This window comes from Mollisia scopiformis (genome assembly GCF_001500285.1).
Source record: "Mollisia scopiformis unplaced genomic scaffold LY89scaffold_5, whole genome shotgun sequence".
Taxonomy (NCBI): Eukaryota; Fungi; Ascomycota; class Leotiomycetes; order Helotiales; family Mollisiaceae; genus Mollisia; species Mollisia scopiformis.
The window spans coordinates 1,500,100-1,518,092 of NW_017263585.1; the positions used below are offsets into that span (position 1 = coordinate 1,500,100).

The window sequence follows — 17,993 nt, forward strand, 5'->3', positions numbered from 1 at the left end:
CCCAGACCTCGAAAGATCCCAGGTAATCCTTGTTTTCGGTTTGCTATCTGATTCTCATTTTCCGTAGCGAACTTTCCTCACTCCGTTCGCGCGGGTTCTGACTGATCTGATGAGAACATCTTCCCCGTCATCTTGAATCTTATGCTTCCTCCCATGATATTCACCTTTACAACCAGCTCTTACCAAGTGACTGTGGCTTCCACATTTCAAACAACTCTCCTTACAGTCGGTTATAAGATGGCCCCGTTGCCCACAATTTGTACAGGAGTTGATAGGAAAAGTAGCTTGCGAAATCGAACCAGCAAGAGGACCCTTTTCATACTCTGCTTTATCCCTCAAACGCTCAAGCTGCCTCGCGAGGCTATCGGCACGAGCTTTTGTAATGGCGTTCTCTTGGCTTAGATCAATTATCGTTTGATCTTTGTCTCTGATGTCGACTTCCAATGCTTTGACAACTTCCTTCTTCCTAGCGTACTTGGACGCCGATCTCCTCTTTACCCTTATTGTTTCTTTGGTAGCTCTAGCCGCCACATCTCTCAGATGTTCAACTTTAGCAGCCATGGCCTGCATCTCGCTTTCCTTTTGCTGCATGCCATCAGTGAGCTTCTCGATCTGCTCATCTTTCTCTTCAGCTTCCTCTTCTAGCTCTTCGATCCTTTCTAAAGCATCTGAAGCCTCGCGCTGTGCTAAGATACCTGCCTGTTGGTCGATTGATCTCTCTGTGATGCGCATAGCAACATCGCTGATCCGGCTACCATCCTTCAATGAGGCGATGATCTCGTCCTTGACACCGACGAGCTCCTCCTTGTCTTTGATTCTCTGTTTCAGATGTTCTATCTCGTGAATTGCGTTGAGAAAATCGGCATACAGAGGATTTGAGTAGTTGAGATCCTCAGGGGGATCGACTATGCGCATCAGGTTAGACTGGTTGCATGCCTTGGATAACGACGAAGGACTTACGCAGAGTAATCCACATTGAGAGATATATGGCGTACTGCTGAGCTTTCTGCGACGCCATGGGCATTGTCGAAGTTATGTTCTCTCTGGTTTGCTCATACATATCGTCGAATTGCGACTGGTCGTACCCGAGACGCGTGGCTTTGCGCCTGACCATGTCGGAGAGAGAGGTGTAAGACGGCAACTTTACTAACTTTCAAGGAGTGTGTTGAAGTACAGAGATATTGAGATTGTGGATAATGATCGTTGTTGCAAAGATGTTGTGAAGCGAAGACTTCATCAAGGTTCTGGGGGACGATGCAGATTTGTGGGTAAGCTGGAAATGGGGCACTTGATGAAGGTAATGGGTGAATGGGGTTGTACCCGGCAATATATAGCGCTAAATTAGTACATGTTCACTTTCAAAAATATACTTGAGTTACATTAACTGTGACGCTTCATTTCCTGAACTTGCTGCCCTGGCCAAGGCTGAGGATGTCTTCAAAACTCTTTAATTGTTGAAATTTCATTGTCTTGGTCTTTCGCCATCCTGCAAACTGACTTTATGAGATGAGGCCAGTCATTGAGACTCGCAAGGGAGGCATTGTTAAAACTTCATGTCCAAAGTGTTGACCCCTTTTCAAGGCTTAGCGCGCTCGCTTAATTCTGACGCCAATTATCGAGACTTTGCCGCCCAAGCAAAGACGCTGAGCTGCGGGGAGAATTCAAGCAAGTAGGCAGCATAAAGTCGTTTGGAGATGAAGTTTCAGATCGCTAATGACAAATGGAAGTAACGAAAATGGTTCGAAAGACTCCAGCTACCGGGGTCCGATGAGTCGGAATAGGAGAAGTCGAGGACCGTGATCAAATCTGGGTCGATGTATACGCCTCTCATTTCAAGACTTGTACTGGTCTTAATTGTCGGTCCATGGGTGACATGGGCAAGCTTTTGTTTACAGGTTGAGCTGTGTTTGTAGGCCTCGTGACATGACTAGCTGCAAGAATGAGCAGACTTCTTGCTGTGAAACCCAAATCAAAACTTCACTTGTGATTATCCCTCATGACTTAGATGTTCTTTCCTGATCTAGTGATGTTTTTATAGGCAGTTTTCTCTGCGGAAATACAAATACCGACGCACTTTACTCAATCTACCACCTTGTAATCCTTCAAACACCTTGAAGATGTTCCTTCTCATCCGAGACCTCTTCCTTGGCTTGGTCCTTTTCCCTCAATTCTGCTTTCAAACTCTCGATATCTTTGCCCTGGGCTCGAATCGTCTCATCCCTCTCGTCGATTTCCGCTTCAAGACGCTCGTTACGTACTTCACAGGCCTCGTGTATGTGATTCTCGTCGAGTTGGGCTTCGGTTCTTCGAAGGAGCTGCTAGGCTACGTTCAAAGCCGTAATGCTAGTTTGGACAGTGTTTCGAAGTATTTAAACAACCTCTTCCATACTGGACAATCGAGCCATTAACCGCTCCACTTCTCGAACGCTCCGGGCATATGCAGTATAAAGTGAGTTGGTGCTCTCAAACTCCTGGCGGAAGACGCTAGCCGACTGTCCTACTCAATTTCAATTTTGTAAATATAGTGAAACATGCTCTGATAACTCGACCTACGTTTAGATGTTGGTTCCGGAACCGAGACGTCTAAGCTCTATTGTGACTTGTTCGAATTGTTAGCGAGTTGGCATATGGGAGCAACAACATTGAAACCGATGCGGTGTGATGGGCGCAGACTTCGCTTCAGAAAGGGGGTGCTAGTCACGTGAGGGCTTTCCAACATCTAAGTAAATAGGTGTCTTCCAATACATTGGGCACATCTATACCCCAATCTCACAGTCTCAAAGCACCTTTGTATAGTTGGCCACTGGTGGTGCCAAGACCTTTATCGTGATTTAGAAGGGAAAGGAGACCCCAGCGATCAATTTCTACCGGCGAATCAGAATGTAAGTTTCGGCAAATGTTTCATGCAGATGAATACCTTGCAATAAGATCAGACTTTGGACGCATGCTTGTGCCGCATGTCTTCCAAGCCGGAGCCATGTATCCGAGCAGTGCTCACATAAGCAGGTACAAGAAAACCGAACGTTCAGATAAGTATAACTATCGTTCTAAAGCACAACCACTGCGAATGACTTCATTGTACAATTTGTCTTCGCTCGGATTGAATATTACTCGTCATAATGCCTGTGTCACGTTACAAATCAGAAGATGTTGGTAGAGAGCCCCTCCACCAACCACTAGCTTTCGCGTTCTCCAAAAGAATAGCGCAAAACAGATTGTTAAAAGCAGCAATGGAAGAACGACTCGCGATATGGGACGATGAGATCCTAGTAAACCGAGGCTTGCCCACAAAAGAACTCATTGAACTCTATCGTTGGTACGTACAACCGTATTAGCAGAGACAGCGGCTCGCTGATTAACACAGATGGGGCGAGCAGAAAAACGGATGGGGTATCATCGTCACTGGTAATATTATTACCGACTACTGCCATGTTGCTGGATCAGGAGATCAAATTATAACTCCTGAATCGCCTTGCTTCGGCGAGCGGTTTGAGAGCTTCAAAGCATTGGCTACTGCTGCAAAAGCGCAAGGCAGTTTGATCATTCATTGGGCAGGTCAACCATCCTGGTCGTCAAGTAAGAGAAAAATACTCCGAAGAATCAATTTCTGCTTCTGCAGTGCAACTACGTATGGAAATCTATGATGTAAATCTCGAAATTCCGTAACAGCTAATTGTTCTTAATGACAGCTCCTCAATTTGGGAACTGGACATTTGGTGCCCCTCGTGCCGCAACAGAGCAGGATATTTCACGGATCATCACAGGATTCGCACACGCAGCTCAGTACCTCGAGAAAGCAGGATTTGACGGGATAAACCTACACGCTGCACATGGTTATCTCGTGGCACAGTTTCTCTCACCTCGCACCAATAAACGAACAGACGCTTATGGTGGAACCTTGACGAACCGAATGCGTCTCATTGTAGAGGTTGTACAGGAGATTCGCTCTCGAGTTTCTCCTTCTTTCATTGTTTCAGTAAAACTGAATAGCACAGACTTTCAAGAAGATGGGTTCAAGCCTCACGAGGCACGTGAGCTTGTTGGAGTCTTGCAAGATGACGTTGGCCTTGATTTCGTGGAGCTAAGTGGTGGGACATACGAACATGTGGGCTTGGAATGGACCAAAGAGAGCACGAGGCAGCGAGAAGCTTTCTTTCTTGAGTTTGCAGAGATGATTGTCCCCGTGCTTGGAGCAGAAAGAAAGACAAAAGTTTTCATTACCGGTGGTTTGCGCTCTGTGGGAGCTATGGTCAAAGCACTAGATGTCGTGGATGGAGTTGGTTTGGCTAGACCCGCTGCACAAGAGCCACGACTGGCGGCGAATATTATAGAAGGAAAAGTAGATGGCGTAATTCGTCCTCTCGCGCCGTTTGATACTGCTGGGCTAGGAATGCTTGCAGCTGGCATGCAGATGCGGCAGACAGCTCATGGTGTTGAACCGTTTGATATGAGTGATAGTGAGGTGGTCAAAACACTCTTGGAGATGGTGAATGAAATGAGAAAGGCCGATGAAAATAAGGTTGAAGATGTAGAAGTTGTGGAGTTCCCAGACTGGATTAGAAATTCTAAGTCTTATGGAGTCGCCGAATAGAGACACCTCTGTGGGGCAGCTATCTTGCAAGAAGCAAGATGGGACTTCGTAGTTCAATGATATTTCCATGTAACCAAAAGTTATGTCCATTTATTGTGCAGCGCCCATGTTAAAAACTATATTTGTAACGTCGCACGTTTAGTTAAGTGTGAGAAGAATAGAGCCCGCTCCCCTCACTACAGTATGGACAGAGAAGAACACGTGGTATTGCATTACTTCAACTTTTGGCGAATGATGTTTTACAAGATATCTCAAGATCATAGCATCATTGTATATAACTTCCCACCGACTCCTTGAATCCTTTCAATGAGATCTGCTCCCATAAATGCAGGGGTGAGACATCCACCAACAGCACCACCTTCCAATTCCCGAGCGTAGAGCAACGAAGCAGCCCCTTGAGCAAGGAAAGCACCCGTGGCATGATATGGACCCCCTGGATAAGCAAATCGAGAATGCACCCTTGGAGCCGTCCTATCATCGTCTGTGTCTGCAACTGCAACTAACTCCATCTCAACCCGGTAATTCCTCTCTTTCTGTAAATCTGGACCCTGACCAGGAGCGGGCAGGATTATCTTTGCCATAGCTCTGAAAGGTGCTATTGCCAGTAACAACGCTATTGCTTTGCTATTCAGTATCTGCAATATCCCAGCCACTGTCGACTTCGCCTTCTTGTACTCATGATATTGAAAGTTTGGCCCGTAATCTTTGCCGCCATCTAGCAAACCCCACGTCCTGTGGATCACCGCTCTATTCTGGGCCGCACTCATGGAGCTCGCTGACAGCTCACCGAGGAATGGGTCGTGACGCATGCCGAAGAAGTTCGTCGACTTTGACAGTTCCAAGCCCTTGATTGGAGACAGGTACCATGGTTGCTCTGACTCTTGTAGAACTTTGGCTCCTAAAGATTCACGTGCCTCAATCGACTCAACAGTCCCACCGCTCGGATCCGAAGGCATGCTCAAGAGCGACAGAATCAGCTCCTTTGTCTTCAACGATGAGTTTTTGTCCAACTCTCGGACAGATGTCCAGGTGAGCAAGTCTTGCGGAGCGCTGAAAGTACCACATGAGTGGATGAGCTATTGCCGGGATGAGCAACAAAGTCTAAAGAAGAGATAGAAGGGAAAGACTTACCACCACACCTGCAGACTGGGCTGCATCGTGGTACTCATTGATCCACTTCCGTAGACAGGGAATACTTCCAGCACTATAGTGTATAGTTAATATGGGGTTGGAAAAGGCCTTCAGCATGTACGTCTTTCACTCACGTGTCAATATAATCGGTCCGGCTCTGAATGCATGCCTCTATAACTTCTGCACCTACGGAGTCGTACGAGACGACGCTGATGCACACCTTTGCCTTACGAACAAGCGTCTCAAGTTGGGACTTGTCTTCAATGTTTACGATCTCAATTGCTAAGTACGGGTGAGCTGCAATTCTGTTCTATGTTGGCTGTATCTTACTTGGTTGCAATCTATCAATCGCTAGTCCCCGCAGTCTCGTTGTAAGTACACCAAGTTTCTCCTGGGACCTCCCGGCAACTGCCCATTTCAAATTTGTCGGCAGGTGCTGGGCGATGTGCTCTGCAGTCAGTGAGCCGGTATAGCCTGTTGCGCCAACAAGCACAATGTCGTACTCGCGATCAGTCATATTTCCGGATATTTATCGCATCTCCTTCCACGTTGCAGCTGTTGATACTGTAATTGTGAAGACAGGTTGAAAAGTGAAGTAGATTCGTCCGGGATACGGTGTAATTGAAAGGCCCGATTCAGAGCAGCGGAATCAAAAGATCTGCCGAAATTCCGAAATTCCGAAATATGGATATTCAATTGAAAATGCACTCATAAGAATCCCGCATTCTAGTAGTCGTGTTTACAAGTACCTACGTATATGAACCATAAAATACAGGGTGGTCACGAGTCTACACAACATAGCGATGGTATTGTTACAGTATCAATCATCGTTTGCATGCCCTCAATACACACGTACATACACTTCCAGTCGTTGGCAATCCAATGCCGCAAAATACAAGATCTGGGTATCATAAACAACAATAAAAAGCGCGCCAAAAGTACGATGCATAAATGCCAAAGAGACAACCAAAATATCATCGAGGGTTTCCAAGGTGCCAAAAATTCAACACTCGACACAACGCCACCCGCCACCCTGCTAAAACGTCAAAAAAGTCCTGGCCTTTTACGAACGACGCTTTCTACGAGCAAGGTCGCTTCACCTGGTCTGAAGCATTAGGGTCGTGTTCATATTTTCGTTTTAAGAGTGCCTACGGAAGCATTGACAAAGCTGCGATTCGAAGACGCCAGTGGCGTGACTCTTGCGCTTGCTGGCCCTTGGCTGGTTGTTGAGTTCGTGATCTGTGGTGGAGCATTCTTGGTAACATCGATGGCCGGGGTTTCAGGGGGCGTTGGCTTGTGGTCGAAGTGCAGTGTTTGAAGAGACATAATGATGCCGAATGCGTCTCCCAAGACCACTTTAAGCGATCCTTGTTCGAAACTCAAAAGCACTTTCTTAGCCTGATTTTGACGTTGCTCCCAGACTCTTAACTCGTGGTTGAATTCGGTAGGGATTTTCTTCACAGTCATCACACCCCTGGCTTGCGTTGTCTCGTACAATTGTTCTCTCCAGGGGTAAGCAGTCTGCAATTGTGAGTCAAGATGGATTTGAATTTGGGCTTTACACCTGAGTTCGGTGAAGGATTGAGTGGAAGACGTAAGAAATTCATCCAGGGTCTTGCATTCCGAACATCTAGGCTTGCCGCAACCGCGCCTCGCCCGATGCCAATCTTGATTGAATACTGGCTTGGGTTGAACGCATCGGGAAATGTAATAATTCAGTACATTCCGATACATGGCTTGGACAGGTCCAAGGTTCAAGATGTTCGAGGCATCTTTTGAAGAAAGAATCAATCGGAAGACTGGGAGGCAGACAGAATCAAGATGTTCATCTCTAATCTCGAGTGCCTTTCTGGTCATTTTGGCAGTCATTCTCTGTAGTTCGGAGGAGAGGCCCAATGTTTGGCAGTGAGAGAGAACTTCAATTATGTTCTGATGAGAAGCTGAATCTGAGATACCGAGAGACTCGATAGCGCTTGGCAATAGAATTTCGAACAGGTAGCTCGGGATCTTCTTGTCCTTGGACATTCTGCTAAGGAAGAACAGAATAAAGCCGGAATCATGCGAACATGATCCGAGAGCTGGTAGCAACCTGTGTCATACTATCAGTCTCTGTTGTGGCATGAGGCAGGGGCATCAAACGTTGTTCTAAGTTCTGGCTCATTTCTCTGCCAGTATATGGCCAGGTCGACAAGAGTTTGGCGATCTTTGGACGGGTCTAACTCTAAGGAAGCAAGAGCCACTTTGAGTTGTTGAGTGGCCCATACTTTGCCCATATCCGGCATAAGTGATAACACTCGCATGATCCAACAAAGCGGCACGATAGGGGTTTCACTCCAGCTAATAAGGCATTAAACCTAGACGGACCTGATCAGCATTGGTTAACGGTGGGAAAAGATCTCACGCACGACCATCGCAACCACCCAGTGCTTTGATTATCAATCATGTTGGACACAATTGAAAAGGCCTGTTTCGTTGAAAAAGCCAGAGGAAGAGCCCGTCGTAGCATGGTTCGGTTATCAAATTGTACAATGGCAAAAAGTACGTCTTTATGAAAGGTCGACATCTCGTACTTCTCGGGGCGCAGATGCATGTTGCCTAAGGCTTTACTACAAACTTTTCGTGCGTCTTCCGTCAACTCTTCTCCAACATCGGGGTGGTGGCAGAGAAATCGCTTGAGTATGCTCTCGCCTGCACCATGTTTCAAGAAGAATTGTAATCAGAATACTTGCGGGAGAACAACCACGACCTAGAGTGTGACAATTAGATTGGCATACAATAAAGAGGTGTTGAGACACTCATGGAGTTGGTGGCTCTTACGGTCCTGTCCCATAGCTTCAGACCATCCTCATTACTATCAGGACTCTCCTCATCGATACATTCGGGATTTGTGAATAAGAGATCAGTCTCATCAAGAGACATGCTAACTGGGTAAAAGTGGTCTTCGCCCTCTATATTCACGAAGTCGACGAGCTTTATTTCTACCTCGTCTTCCTCCTCTTCTTCCTCATCATCCATTTTGTCTTCATCTTCCTCGTCGGAATCGAAATCGGGCTCGTCCTCATCTCCCTCGTTGGAATCGAAATAGAGCTCGGGCTGGAAGCGGCCACCGGGTATTGTGTAACTCGGTCTCTCGAATCTCTCAGAAGTCTTCACCAAGTGCGCCAAGTACATACACCAACCGTTCTGTTTGCAAGCTTCTCGAAGCTGGTTCACAATGGGACGATCGCTCTCAAAGAATTCTGACGGGTCAGGTGGAGATGTGTTGTCAACGAAGTGTTTGCTCTCATATAAGTCGTCCAGAGCAAGGAATATCGCTTCCGCCTTGATTGAATATTTATGTCGATCCCAACTTCTTAACATGTCGCTCAACTCCTCGAGGGCTTGGTCCTTGGTTGGCAGTGTGTATATTGGTCCCGGTTTGTCGCGCTCGAGGTCATATTGCAAGACAACACGGCAACCCGAGGTTGGCGAAGACATCGACATGTCTACAGTAGATAACTATAAAGGTTTGTTAGTCCTGCCTGTTAGTATTGTGGATTGACTTACCCAAGCAAAAGCACAGCAATCATATTCTGATGTGTCTGCGGTAGAAAATTGCGAAACATTGCCATCGTGAACAAATTGCGCTTCAAATCTGGAATCCTGAGTCGGAAGCATAGTATTTAAAGTGCCAAACGTGAAGGCCGAGGGCGGAAATCTTCAGGTCACGTCAGCATTGAATTAGCAGGCATGCACTGGATTCTACATACCTTGCCTTAGTTGAAGCAATTTTGCTTCCCCGTTCATACAAGAACAAATACGATTTTGTGAATGCCATGCCTTTTCTGGTAGCCTGGTCACCCAGCTTTTTCTTCAGATTCGAGCAGATAGTGTCGAGTAGCTTTTCCCACGATGGATTCTTCGCTTCCCACATGTCTGAAGTAATCTCCCAGACGCCATTTGATGAAGCAGATCTTGCATCTTGTTTTCGAGAGATAGCATCTGTAGTTGTACCATCTCTATCTAAATGACCACTGATAAGTTTGATTGTCGTAATATCTCCTGCAGAAAGTGGAAAGCCAATTGTTCCAAGAAAAGTGCCAGCTTTAGACGTGATATGCAGGCCAGGGTTTGTAGCATCCTTGAGGATTTTGTGGCTGGCGAACGGGATGTCTTTTGACGCATTGATGAAATGCTTGCGCAATCGCTCCCAGATTTTGTCTGATGGAATAAAAACTTCTGGAGGTTCTTTTACCTCTTCCGAGCGGACTGAAATCATTAAACTTCCAAGCTCTTTTGACTTGGCCTTGCTGGATTCCGTCTTCTTAAACGCCATAGTACTAGTCCTGGGTACAACTAAGCCATATTCGTCACCCAGGCCCCCGTTCGTATGCATGTCTCGATGATAGCTACCATGTATGATGTTCAAGTCTGCTTGAACATCTGGAATACGGTGATGGCCATCCCCCAGCGTATTAGAAACTGGACCTGTTAAGTTTCGGGCAGAATCCTTTCCATTATGATGTTCCGAAAGGACTTTTTGGTGTACTACATCGTCTTGTGGCAGTGAGAATGTATGGATGACTTGGCTCTCTCCTCGTGCTGGCTGGGTTTGGGCGGATTGCGCTCCCCGGATCGTAACCCTTGGGCTAGCCAAGATTTCTTCGTGCTGAGAACATAAGACCACAAGTTCTGCCTCTTCGTCTGGTGTTAAGCCCTCAAAGCTGCTGGATGATCGTCGATGTATGGGCTCTTCTAGCTTGGATAAGGCAAGGGAAGTGGCTTGGTCACCCAAACTGATGTTTGGTTCGAGTTTCACGTCCCTGTGCCGATCTTCCTCTGTCTCGGCTTCAGACGAGTCCTCGACGACCCAGACGTCAGTGCCAGACATCTTTGTAAGACTTGCAGTGCACGAATCGGTATTGGCAACTACCCATGCACTACATAGCCGGATTGCTGACAAAGGTGAGACAACTGTACTATACATGCAAAATGCTGGCTTGAGGTCGCCGATATTGAGGCACGAAACGATCTAGACACAGAAAGAGACTTACTATTGGTGATCTAGAGGTTGATACAATGCGACTCTCTGTAACTCATTTCCGATAGACTTCAGAAAGAAAACAACATTTCTCGACGCGTTCAGTAGACGCGATTCTGCCTTTGATATCGCTCGATCGATCTCACCGCCCGATTATGACCACGCTAGTCTATTTGCAGCTGAGGGGTATTCGAGCTATTCAAACTTTATTTTCTTCACTCAAAAGACATCTTACTGAGTCCATTGTTGCCTAGATATCTCCTGGTAACAGATACTGTGAACCCAGGTCATGAAAATCACCGTTTGACTTCCAATGTGTCGTTCACGCACCAAGATCTGCAGCGGCTGAACGTTGGCGCAGCCGCGCGTTGGTCTGCGGCGTAGCGGCGTGCCTGAAGTTCCCAACCTGCCTTGAAAGATCCTCCTGCATTGGTCATCGACACGAACATATAACATCAATGGCTTCCGGGCCCTCTCAAATCGATGAAGTTGGCGATCAACTGCCTGCGGAAGCTGCACCAGCTTACAACGAAGTGACAGGAACTCTTGACGTCAATCAAGCTGGGCTGAGTGTCCAGACTCAAGTAGGAAGTCAGTTGCATCTTTCACTTCTCGTTCGCACAAACTAACAAGCATCTAGATGATGGGCGGGTGGAAATACACATCGACGAAACTGATAAACCCCTCGTCGAACAACTCGAACAAATACAATTAGCCTCCCAACCTGAGCCTGGCACCCCACCAAACCCCTCAAACCCTCCTTCATACTTGCCTAGCAGATCAAGCAAAGCCCCTCCTCCTCTCAATATCGTCATTCATGTGGTTGGCTCAAGAGGAGATGTCCAGCCATTCGTTGCGCTCGGTCGAGTGCTCAAGAATGACTATGGCCATCGAGTCCGCTTAGCTACTCATGGGACATTCAAGAAGTTCGTCGAGGAAAATGGCTTGGAATTCTTTGATATTGGTGGTGACCCGGCAGAATTGATGGCCTTCATGGTCAAGAATCCAGGCCTAATTCCAGGAATGAAGTCATTAAAAGAAGGAGATGTTGGCAAGAGACGCAAGGCCATGATTGAAATTATTCAAGGCTGCTGGAGATCTTGTGCAGATGCTGATGAGGTCAAAGAAGAAGAGGTTACTCACTCGGCAGTGAAACCAAACCCATTCATTGCGAATGCCATCATCGCGAACCCACCAAGCTTTGCGCATATTCATTGTGCTGAGAAACTGGGGATACCATTGCATCTGATGTTCACGTAAGTGTGACACTTCGCTCGAAACAATGGCAGAGCTAATTCCTCACATAGTATGCCCTGGTCGCCAACACGAGAATTCCCACATCCTATAGCAAACATCAAGTCATCGAATGCCAGCAGAAGCATGTCAAACGAAATGAGCTATACGCTGGTAGACATGATGACTTGGCAAGGATTAGGGGACATTATCAACAAGTTCAGGACAGACACTCTTGAATTGAGACCAATTACACAAGCAGCAGGCATCAGCATGCTTCATCGATTGCAAATACCATATACATATTGCTGGTAAGATATCTTCTCACACTTGGCATTTCAAATGAGTTAGACAATACTCTCATCCTGACCCATTCTACAGGTCTCCAGCACTCATTCCAAAGCCAAAGGACTGGGGCCCATATATCGATATCTCGGGCTTCTACTTTCTCTCCCTTGCAACAAACTATCAACCCGATCCCGAGCTTGCGGAGTTCCTGGCCTCAGGTCCCCCACCTGTCTATATCGGCTTTGGCTCGATTGTCGTCGCTGACCCTGAAGCTATGACCAATTTGATCTTCGAAGCTGTCAAGAAAACAGGACAGAGAGCGTTAGTGTCGAAAGGTTGGGGTGGCCTCGGCGGCGATCAACTCGAGAAGCCAGAAGGAGTTTTCATGTTGGGCAACTGCCCACATGACTGGCTTTTCCAACACGTTTCCTGCGTTGTCCATCACGGCGGAGCAGGTACAACAGCAGCTGGCATTGCACTCGGAAGACCTACTGTCATCGTTCCTTTCTTTGGTGACCAGCCATTCTGGGGAGCAATGGTAGCACGTGCAGGCGCTGGACCATCACCAATTCCATTCAAGGAACTCACAGCACAAGGGCTTGCGGATGCGATACTCCATGCTCTGAAGCCCGAGACTCTTGACCGAGCCAAGGAGCTTGGAGACCGCATTCGCGAAGAAAAGGGTTGTGAAGCGGGGGCGGCAAGTTTCCACGCCCAGATGGACGTAGACAGAATGCGGTGTATGATGGCACCTAATAGACCCGCGGTTTGGTTCTTGCAGACAATGACCGGAGGTGTATGTCTCAGTGCATTTGCTGCAACGGTTCTAGGCAACGAAGGAATATTGGATCTGAATACGCTCGTGCTTTATCGGCCATATGAGTACGCTGTGGAAGAGTCAGTCGCGGTCTCCAATCTCAACAGCGCGAATCCTGTGCTCAGCACTTTGGGATCTTTTGCCTCTGGTATTGTTCATATACCAATCAACATTGGAAAAGCCTGGGGAGGTGTCGTATACCAACCATACAAGGGTGCTAGGAAAGACGGCTGGAAAGGCCTTGGCAAAGGTTTGGGTAAAGGCGTTGCAGGAGTTTTTCTCCACAAGAGGGGCCTCTTTCAGTACGGCGGCAAGACATACGGTCTACGTTCTCTATACGAATCCATCAAGAAGCGGATGGGTGGAGGTACGCTTACCTTTATTCTTGCGGCACATTTTGCGCAGGGCTTCGAGGAAGCAAGTAAGGCAAGTGAGGATGAACAGTCAGATGTACTGGCAAGGTGGCAGGAATTGGCGCCAGAGTTGAAGAAGAACAAAACTGGATCGAGCACAGCGAGTTCGGGGATGAGCCCGACAAGTACACGAACGTCAGCGAGCACTTCGACGACGACTAGTGAGCCTCCTGGACCGAGTATATTAAGACGGTGAGAATTTCGGATGCCATATATCGACGGTTCTTAGTGCTTCTTTCTTCGTTTCCTTTCCTGCTCTTTCTTTGGCATAGTATATACCCGGTAGATCTACAAATTAATCTTAACGTCTAATTCTCTCACCGTGACAGTTGCAATGTCTGTCTCTGCCGCAATCTTGCCCTGAAAGGTTGTTCGTGCAGAAGACCCTACTTGAGAGAACCTCGTTTTGTGCGGATCTTTCCAAGCACCAAGCACGGGTGCGAATATGAGTATAGTCAATTGCCAACAACTCAAGAAATTGAACTCCACTGCTCAATTCCTCAGCCATCCCAGTCTGTGTTCGCTGTAACTCACCTTGTGGCATTCTCATCCTAGCATGAATCCGCTAGCCATCATTTTCTTGGATGGTACGTACCTTCTGCGCCCCACCTGCGTCGTTCGCTTCCAGTGCGTCCGAGGTGGGGGTTTTACATACCATATGCTACTCGCAAGTTCGCACACAGTTTTATGTGATTCAAACCCCGTCTACGTAGGTCCCAACAGTGATAATTGGTACGCTGACTTGACTTTGATGATTTCGTTATCAGACAATGAAATCCAATTTGCTCAAAGTTCGTTAGTGTAAGATGTGGATTTGGAGCCTCAAGTTCGCTGTCGTGGTATACGAAGGGGCTCTCTTTCGAGACATTTTGAAGGTCATTGTGGAATTGGTGTTTGAAAACGTAATGATTGTCTAAGCGTGTGGTGTGTGGTATTGCATCATTCTCATGCGACTTCGCTGCACCCATTGATAAATTTTGTGGACCCAGTGTCAATGCGTGTCACCGGCTGTTTCTTGGCCTGTTCGGTCTTCTACGCTTTGTTGCTGGGGCTCGGCATGAGCTAATGCTGAAAAAGACACCGCCTTGAATATATGCTGTAGAAATCCATCCTAAAGTTGCCTCGACATCATGTCTTTCCTAGATGCGTCTTCTCCATCTAGCCTGTTTGCCAACGACATGTCTCCCTCGTCTTCTTTCCTGCGCTCCCCATTAGCTGCAGATACATCTTGCCCTATTGGGACCAGTTGGAGGGTGCACATTCTATTATCATTGTCCTCCGGCTTGGTTCGGGGCAAGTCTTCGCAGATATCTGAGGAAACGACTGAAGGAGGAGAATGGCGGTCAATAGCGTTCAATTTTAAGGATACTCGCGTATTATTGTAACGCACTCACAATCGTAGCTCTCTCTTGATTATCCCGAGGAGAAGTTGCGACTCGTCGAGGGACGCGATCTTTCTGCAAAGTCTTTCTGGGCACTAGCCCGGCCACACGTGATTCTCGCTTACCCCCTTTTCATGCCCATCATCTCTCGCCTATGGTCCAGACGTACACATTTATTTACTCATTGGTCACTGCTGAACTATGGAATAAAGTCAATTATTGTCAAGTCAGATTGTTCCCTTGGAACTTTTGACATTTTGGTTGGCGTCACGGATTTCAGATACTGTGTTCTCATTGTGTTGAGTCTGGATTCTGATTGTAATAGTTGTAGTCTTGGTCTCACCGGGCGCATCACTGGATCTTTTCAGAAATATTTCAGGATGTACATCACGAACTTGGCATTCTGTTCCGAAGGATTAGAGGAAAGTCAAACAATGCTTTTTATCTAAAACTAAACCTCAATTTGAAAAAAACGAATAGTGGCCTTTTAACTTCAACATATATTTTCTTGTAGGAACAAACTGAAATCAAGGTTCAGAGAAATAACTGGTGTCCTATCTAACCTGTGCAACTTTGGAAAGGGTTGTTGGTGATGGGACTAGCTGGTGCACCCTACAACACGGATCAGCTCTACTCGCCACCTATTCACGAACACATACCGTATGAGTGATGAGCCCACAATAAATCCCTTTCTTGCTAGTTCGCTTGATGATGATTCTATCTGGGATATCTGTCGTATCTCCAGGAACGCCATTCCAAGTTCCTCTGGTAATGGGAAATTCATACAAAGTGTCTGTTGCCGAGCATTGACTAGACAAGGTGACAGCGGGATCTCTGTATCCGTATCTCTTGGGGTAGTTCTGATCTCCTGTATAGGTCGATGATGATTAGCTTTCTAACTCTTACAGACACGAGATATTTCGTACCGACTACAGTGTTAGCATCGAGATGGTTGAGAGTATTGGTAGCTGCCTTCTTGATATCGGCTGTGGTATGTATTTCGGCTCTGGCCAGACTTCCTTTGAATTGGTTAGAGCGAGTATGAAAGGGGGGAAATGCCGTTACATACCACCGCAGCGGACCGATTTTGTGGGAAGGTTGATTATGTCGTCAAGTTCGTCTCTCATAGAAAGACCAACAGTATTATCGATAGCTGCCGAGCTAACGCACGAAGACGTCGCCGCAAGTATAGCGAGAAAGGAGAGGAACTGCATGGTGGAAAAGCGTAGACAATGTTAATTCTTTGTCCTCTTTCAAAGAATATGCTTTGAGAGTGAGAAGGATCAAGAAACCAGTGCCAGTGAAAGATGGGTACTTATAGTTTATGTTCTCTTCATTCATTGTCTTCACGTTCCATCAAGAGGGTGAGATGATTCCATAGCTAGCTGAGCATAGAAATTGTAACCAGGCTATAGTCGAACCCGAATATAGAAACATGACAATGTTGTCTGATTATTCCCTCACCGCAACACAAATTATTTTAAATTTCAATCCAATATTTTCATTTACAATTCTATATAAACAGTAGCGGCTAAATCCTCCAACGTTGTGCAACCTCATCATTGTCGGCCGCCAGCGTTTTCCCTCAACAATAGATACATGCAATGCGGGTCAGCCTCAGTTTTGATGAAAGTACTATATAGCTCGTACAATGTGCCGAAGAAGGAAAGAAGTTTCTCTACCTAAGCCACCTCCCTAACAAATGCCGTCCGAGGACCTGTCTACCCCACTCCGCTCCAATTCATATACATGCAAGTAAGAACACCACGACTGGAGGATCATCCCGCTAGACCCTGTCAGATTGAAAGTGTTGGGGGCGCTTCTCCAATACCCGGGAAGTGAGGCTGAGTTACGCTCGAATCATTCCCACATTCGAGGCTAAATTCGAAGGCGGTGCAACACGCCATTTTTCTAAGCGAAGCTCCCTTTTTTCAATTCAAACACCGGTCTTCTCGTAAGAGGAAACACCTCATTGATTCCATCTCTAACGAACAAGAAAACTCTTTCTGAACTCACAAGCAATGGATGACACCTCAGACTACACGGAGTGGTTTAATGCTGTCAGAGGCGAAGGATACTATATTGATGGTGGCGGCCCAGCATTCGAGGCTTACTTGTCAGGCAGGGTTCCTCCGCCGGAAGCAGCAGCTCGTGTTACCGAGAGAGACCCCAAAAGTAAATTACGGGCCGATGCTAAGGTCGGGCGAGTGTGGACACTTCTCTTGTTCTGCGCAGAGGATTGTCTTGAAGCCCACCCCGCCATCATCGAGTTGCTCAGGCGTATCGGCACACTTCCGAAGTCGACCGAAGAAGGAGGAGTGGACTGGGCTGGCAATGATGCAAGAACTTCATGGGGAAGGCTTTGGAGAGATGCCAATGACTGTCAGTGCTTTTGCTTTCTAACTCTATCTGATACTGATCGGTCATCACAGCACTCTGGTCGGACACCATTTCAAAATCAAGAGGAGCTCGTGCTCTAGCCACGAATCCACTCTCTGAGAAATGGAAGAATTTCCAAGCCTTCTCAGCTGCTTGTGTACCAGCCAAGATCATGGGAATGGACAATGAAGTGTTCTTCGCGCTCATTCTCATCATCTCCGTTTTAGAGAAGAAGCGGACAATCCCAGAATTGGAGATGAATGTTCCTGCTGCAGCACAATGGTTTTTGATTGCTGGAAGAACTATTTTCAATCAAAAAATCGAGGAGAATGAAAGCGTCAATTGTGCGTGGGATACGGAAAGTGAATTGTGGAAGGGTAAAAGAGGGTTCAGCAAGGAGAGATGGGCCATTTGGAAAGAGAGGTGGGGAGCCATTGGGTCTACGAGCGATCTGAGCGAGGAAACTCGAGAGATCTGCAGGAGGGTCGCGGTGACGATGAATAAGGTGGAAAGGATGAAGAAGTAAATGCCTTTGACTGAGGTACGAAGTTAAAGGTTCCTCCGAGGGTGTCAATTTTCTCTACCTTACAGGGGTCTGATTATGACTCAATCGCAAGTCACGTTTTTCAAAAAAGTCACGTTTTAGGAAAAGTGACGTTTTTGAGTACCCCTGCAATAATAATTATAAGAGTCAATTCTTTTGAAGTCTTAAAGCAATTGCGGCGGGGTGTGGGAAGGG

The 17,993-nt window shown here is 46.9% G+C and overlaps 8 protein-coding genes across 8 annotated transcripts; 3 read left to right on the forward strand and 5 right to left on the reverse strand.

Moving 5' to 3' along the window:
* Positions 1-54: 54 nt before the first annotated feature.
* LY89DRAFT_665835 (uncharacterized protein) lies at positions 55-1,114 on the reverse strand (the record flags this gene model as incomplete). The annotated part of the gene is made up of 2 exons (XM_018212872.1): positions 55-905; positions 961-1,114. The coding sequence occupies 2 exons, from the start codon at positions 1,112-1,114 to the stop codon at positions 55-57; spliced, it is 1,005 nt and encodes a 334-aa protein (XP_018075758.1).
* Positions 1,115-3,119: 2,005 nt separating this feature from the next.
* Positions 3,120-4,591, forward strand: LY89DRAFT_770768 (NADH oxidase; the record flags this gene model as incomplete). Its single annotated transcript, XM_018221866.1, has 3 exons — positions 3,120-3,320; positions 3,378-3,576; positions 3,690-4,591. 3 exons carry the CDS (start codon positions 3,120-3,122, stop codon positions 4,589-4,591), a joined length of 1,302 nt encoding a protein of 433 aa, XP_018075759.1.
* A 198-nt stretch (positions 4,592-4,789) lies between these two features.
* On the reverse strand, positions 4,790-6,295 carry LY89DRAFT_681909 (uncharacterized protein). The gene is made up of 4 exons (XM_018214401.1): positions 6,053-6,295; positions 5,857-6,004; positions 5,723-5,795; positions 4,790-5,667 (listed from the first exon to the last, which is right to left on the reverse strand). The coding sequence occupies exons 1-4, from the start codon at positions 6,237-6,239 to the stop codon at positions 4,849-4,851; spliced, it is 1,227 nt and encodes a 408-aa protein (XP_018075760.1). The 5' UTR covers positions 6,240-6,295; the 3' UTR covers positions 4,790-4,848.
* A 370-nt stretch (positions 6,296-6,665) lies between these two features.
* LY89DRAFT_432929 (uncharacterized protein) lies at positions 6,666-7,918 on the reverse strand. The gene has a single exon (XM_018207490.1). It carries the CDS (start codon positions 7,745-7,747, stop codon positions 6,848-6,850), a length of 900 nt encoding a protein of 299 aa, XP_018075761.1. The 5' UTR covers positions 7,748-7,918; the 3' UTR covers positions 6,666-6,847.
* Positions 7,919-8,126: 208 nt separating this feature from the next.
* LY89DRAFT_681913 (uncharacterized protein) lies at positions 8,127-10,597 on the reverse strand. The gene is made up of 4 exons (XM_018214402.1): positions 9,472-10,597; positions 9,269-9,419; positions 8,540-9,220; positions 8,127-8,468 (listed from the first exon to the last, which is right to left on the reverse strand). Exons 1-4 carry the CDS (start codon positions 10,590-10,592, stop codon positions 8,439-8,441), a joined length of 1,983 nt encoding a protein of 660 aa, XP_018075762.1. The 5' UTR covers positions 10,593-10,597; the 3' UTR covers positions 8,127-8,438.
* A 603-nt stretch (positions 10,598-11,200) lies between these two features.
* LY89DRAFT_577942 (UDP-Glycosyltransferase/glycogen phosphorylase) lies at positions 11,201-13,689 on the forward strand (the record flags this gene model as incomplete). Its single annotated transcript, XM_018208921.1, has 4 exons — positions 11,201-11,333; positions 11,383-11,998; positions 12,050-12,286; positions 12,357-13,689. 4 exons carry the CDS (start codon positions 11,201-11,203, stop codon positions 13,687-13,689), a joined length of 2,319 nt encoding a protein of 772 aa, XP_018075763.1.
* Positions 13,690-15,334: 1,645 nt separating this feature from the next.
* LY89DRAFT_778946 (uncharacterized protein) lies at positions 15,335-16,135 on the reverse strand. Its single transcript, XM_018222254.1, has 4 exons — positions 15,945-16,135; positions 15,802-15,894; positions 15,535-15,743; positions 15,335-15,487 (listed from the first exon to the last, which is right to left on the reverse strand). The coding sequence occupies exons 1-4, from the start codon at positions 16,087-16,089 to the stop codon at positions 15,434-15,436; spliced, it is 501 nt and encodes a 166-aa protein (XP_018075764.1). The 5' UTR covers positions 16,090-16,135; the 3' UTR covers positions 15,335-15,433.
* A 683-nt stretch (positions 16,136-16,818) lies between these two features.
* On the forward strand, positions 16,819-17,978 carry LY89DRAFT_778947 (uncharacterized protein). Its single transcript, XM_018222255.1, has 2 exons — positions 16,819-17,257; positions 17,308-17,978. Exons 1-2 carry the CDS (start codon positions 16,897-16,899, stop codon positions 17,778-17,780), a joined length of 834 nt encoding a protein of 277 aa, XP_018075765.1. The 5' UTR covers positions 16,819-16,896; the 3' UTR covers positions 17,781-17,978.
* Positions 17,979-17,993: the final 15 nt, after the last annotated feature.

What these genes read in the sequence shown, in the direction of transcription:
- LY89DRAFT_778946 (XM_018222254.1), bottom strand. Translation starts at nt 16,089, where the DNA reads ATGCAGTTCCTCTCCTTTCTCGCTATACTTGCGGCGACGTCTTCGTGC. An exon ending in AAAATCGGTCCGCTGCGGTG is followed by an intron (nt 15,895 to 15,944) that starts GTATGTAACGGC and finishes ACCAATTCAAAG; the next exon opens with GAAGTCTGGCCAGAGCCGAA. An exon ending in CGATGCTAACACTGTAGTCG is followed by an intron (nt 15,744 to 15,801) that starts GTACGAAATATC and finishes CGACCTATACAG; the next exon opens with GAGATCAGAACTACCCCAAG.
- LY89DRAFT_778947 (XM_018222255.1), top strand. Translation starts at nt 16,897, where the DNA reads ATGGATGACACCTCAGACTACACGGAGTGGTTTAATGCTGTCAGAGGC. An exon ending in TTGGAGAGATGCCAATGACT is followed by an intron (nt 17,258 to 17,307) that starts GTCAGTGCTTTT and finishes CGGTCATCACAG; the next exon opens with CACTCTGGTCGGACACCATT.
- LY89DRAFT_681909 (XM_018214401.1), bottom strand. Translation starts at nt 6,239, where the DNA reads ATGACTGATCGCGAGTACGACATTGTGCTTGTTGGCGCAACAGGCTAT. An exon ending in GATTGATAGATTGCAACCAA is followed by an intron (nt 6,005 to 6,052) that starts GTAAGATACAGC and finishes ACCCGTACTTAG; the next exon opens with CAATTGAGATCGTAAACATT. An exon ending in CCCAGTCTGCAGGTGTGGTG is followed by an intron (nt 5,668 to 5,722) that starts GTAAGTCTTTCC and finishes TCCCGGCAATAG; the next exon opens with CTCATCCACTCATGTGGTAC.
- LY89DRAFT_432929 (XM_018207490.1), bottom strand. Translation starts at nt 7,747, where the DNA reads ATGTCCAAGGACAAGAAGATCCCGAGCTACCTGTTCGAAATTCTATTG.
- LY89DRAFT_681913 (XM_018214402.1), bottom strand. Translation starts at nt 10,592, where the DNA reads ATGTCTGGCACTGACGTCTGGGTCGTCGAGGACTCGTCTGAAGCCGAG. An exon ending in ATTGCTGTGCTTTTGCTTGG is followed by an intron (nt 9,221 to 9,268) that starts GTAAGTCAATCC and finishes AAACCTTTATAG; the next exon opens with TTATCTACTGTAGACATGTC. An exon ending in TGAAGCTATGGGACAGGACC is followed by an intron (nt 8,469 to 8,539) that starts GTAAGAGCCACC and finishes GTCACACTCTAG; the next exon opens with GTCGTGGTTGTTCTCCCGCA.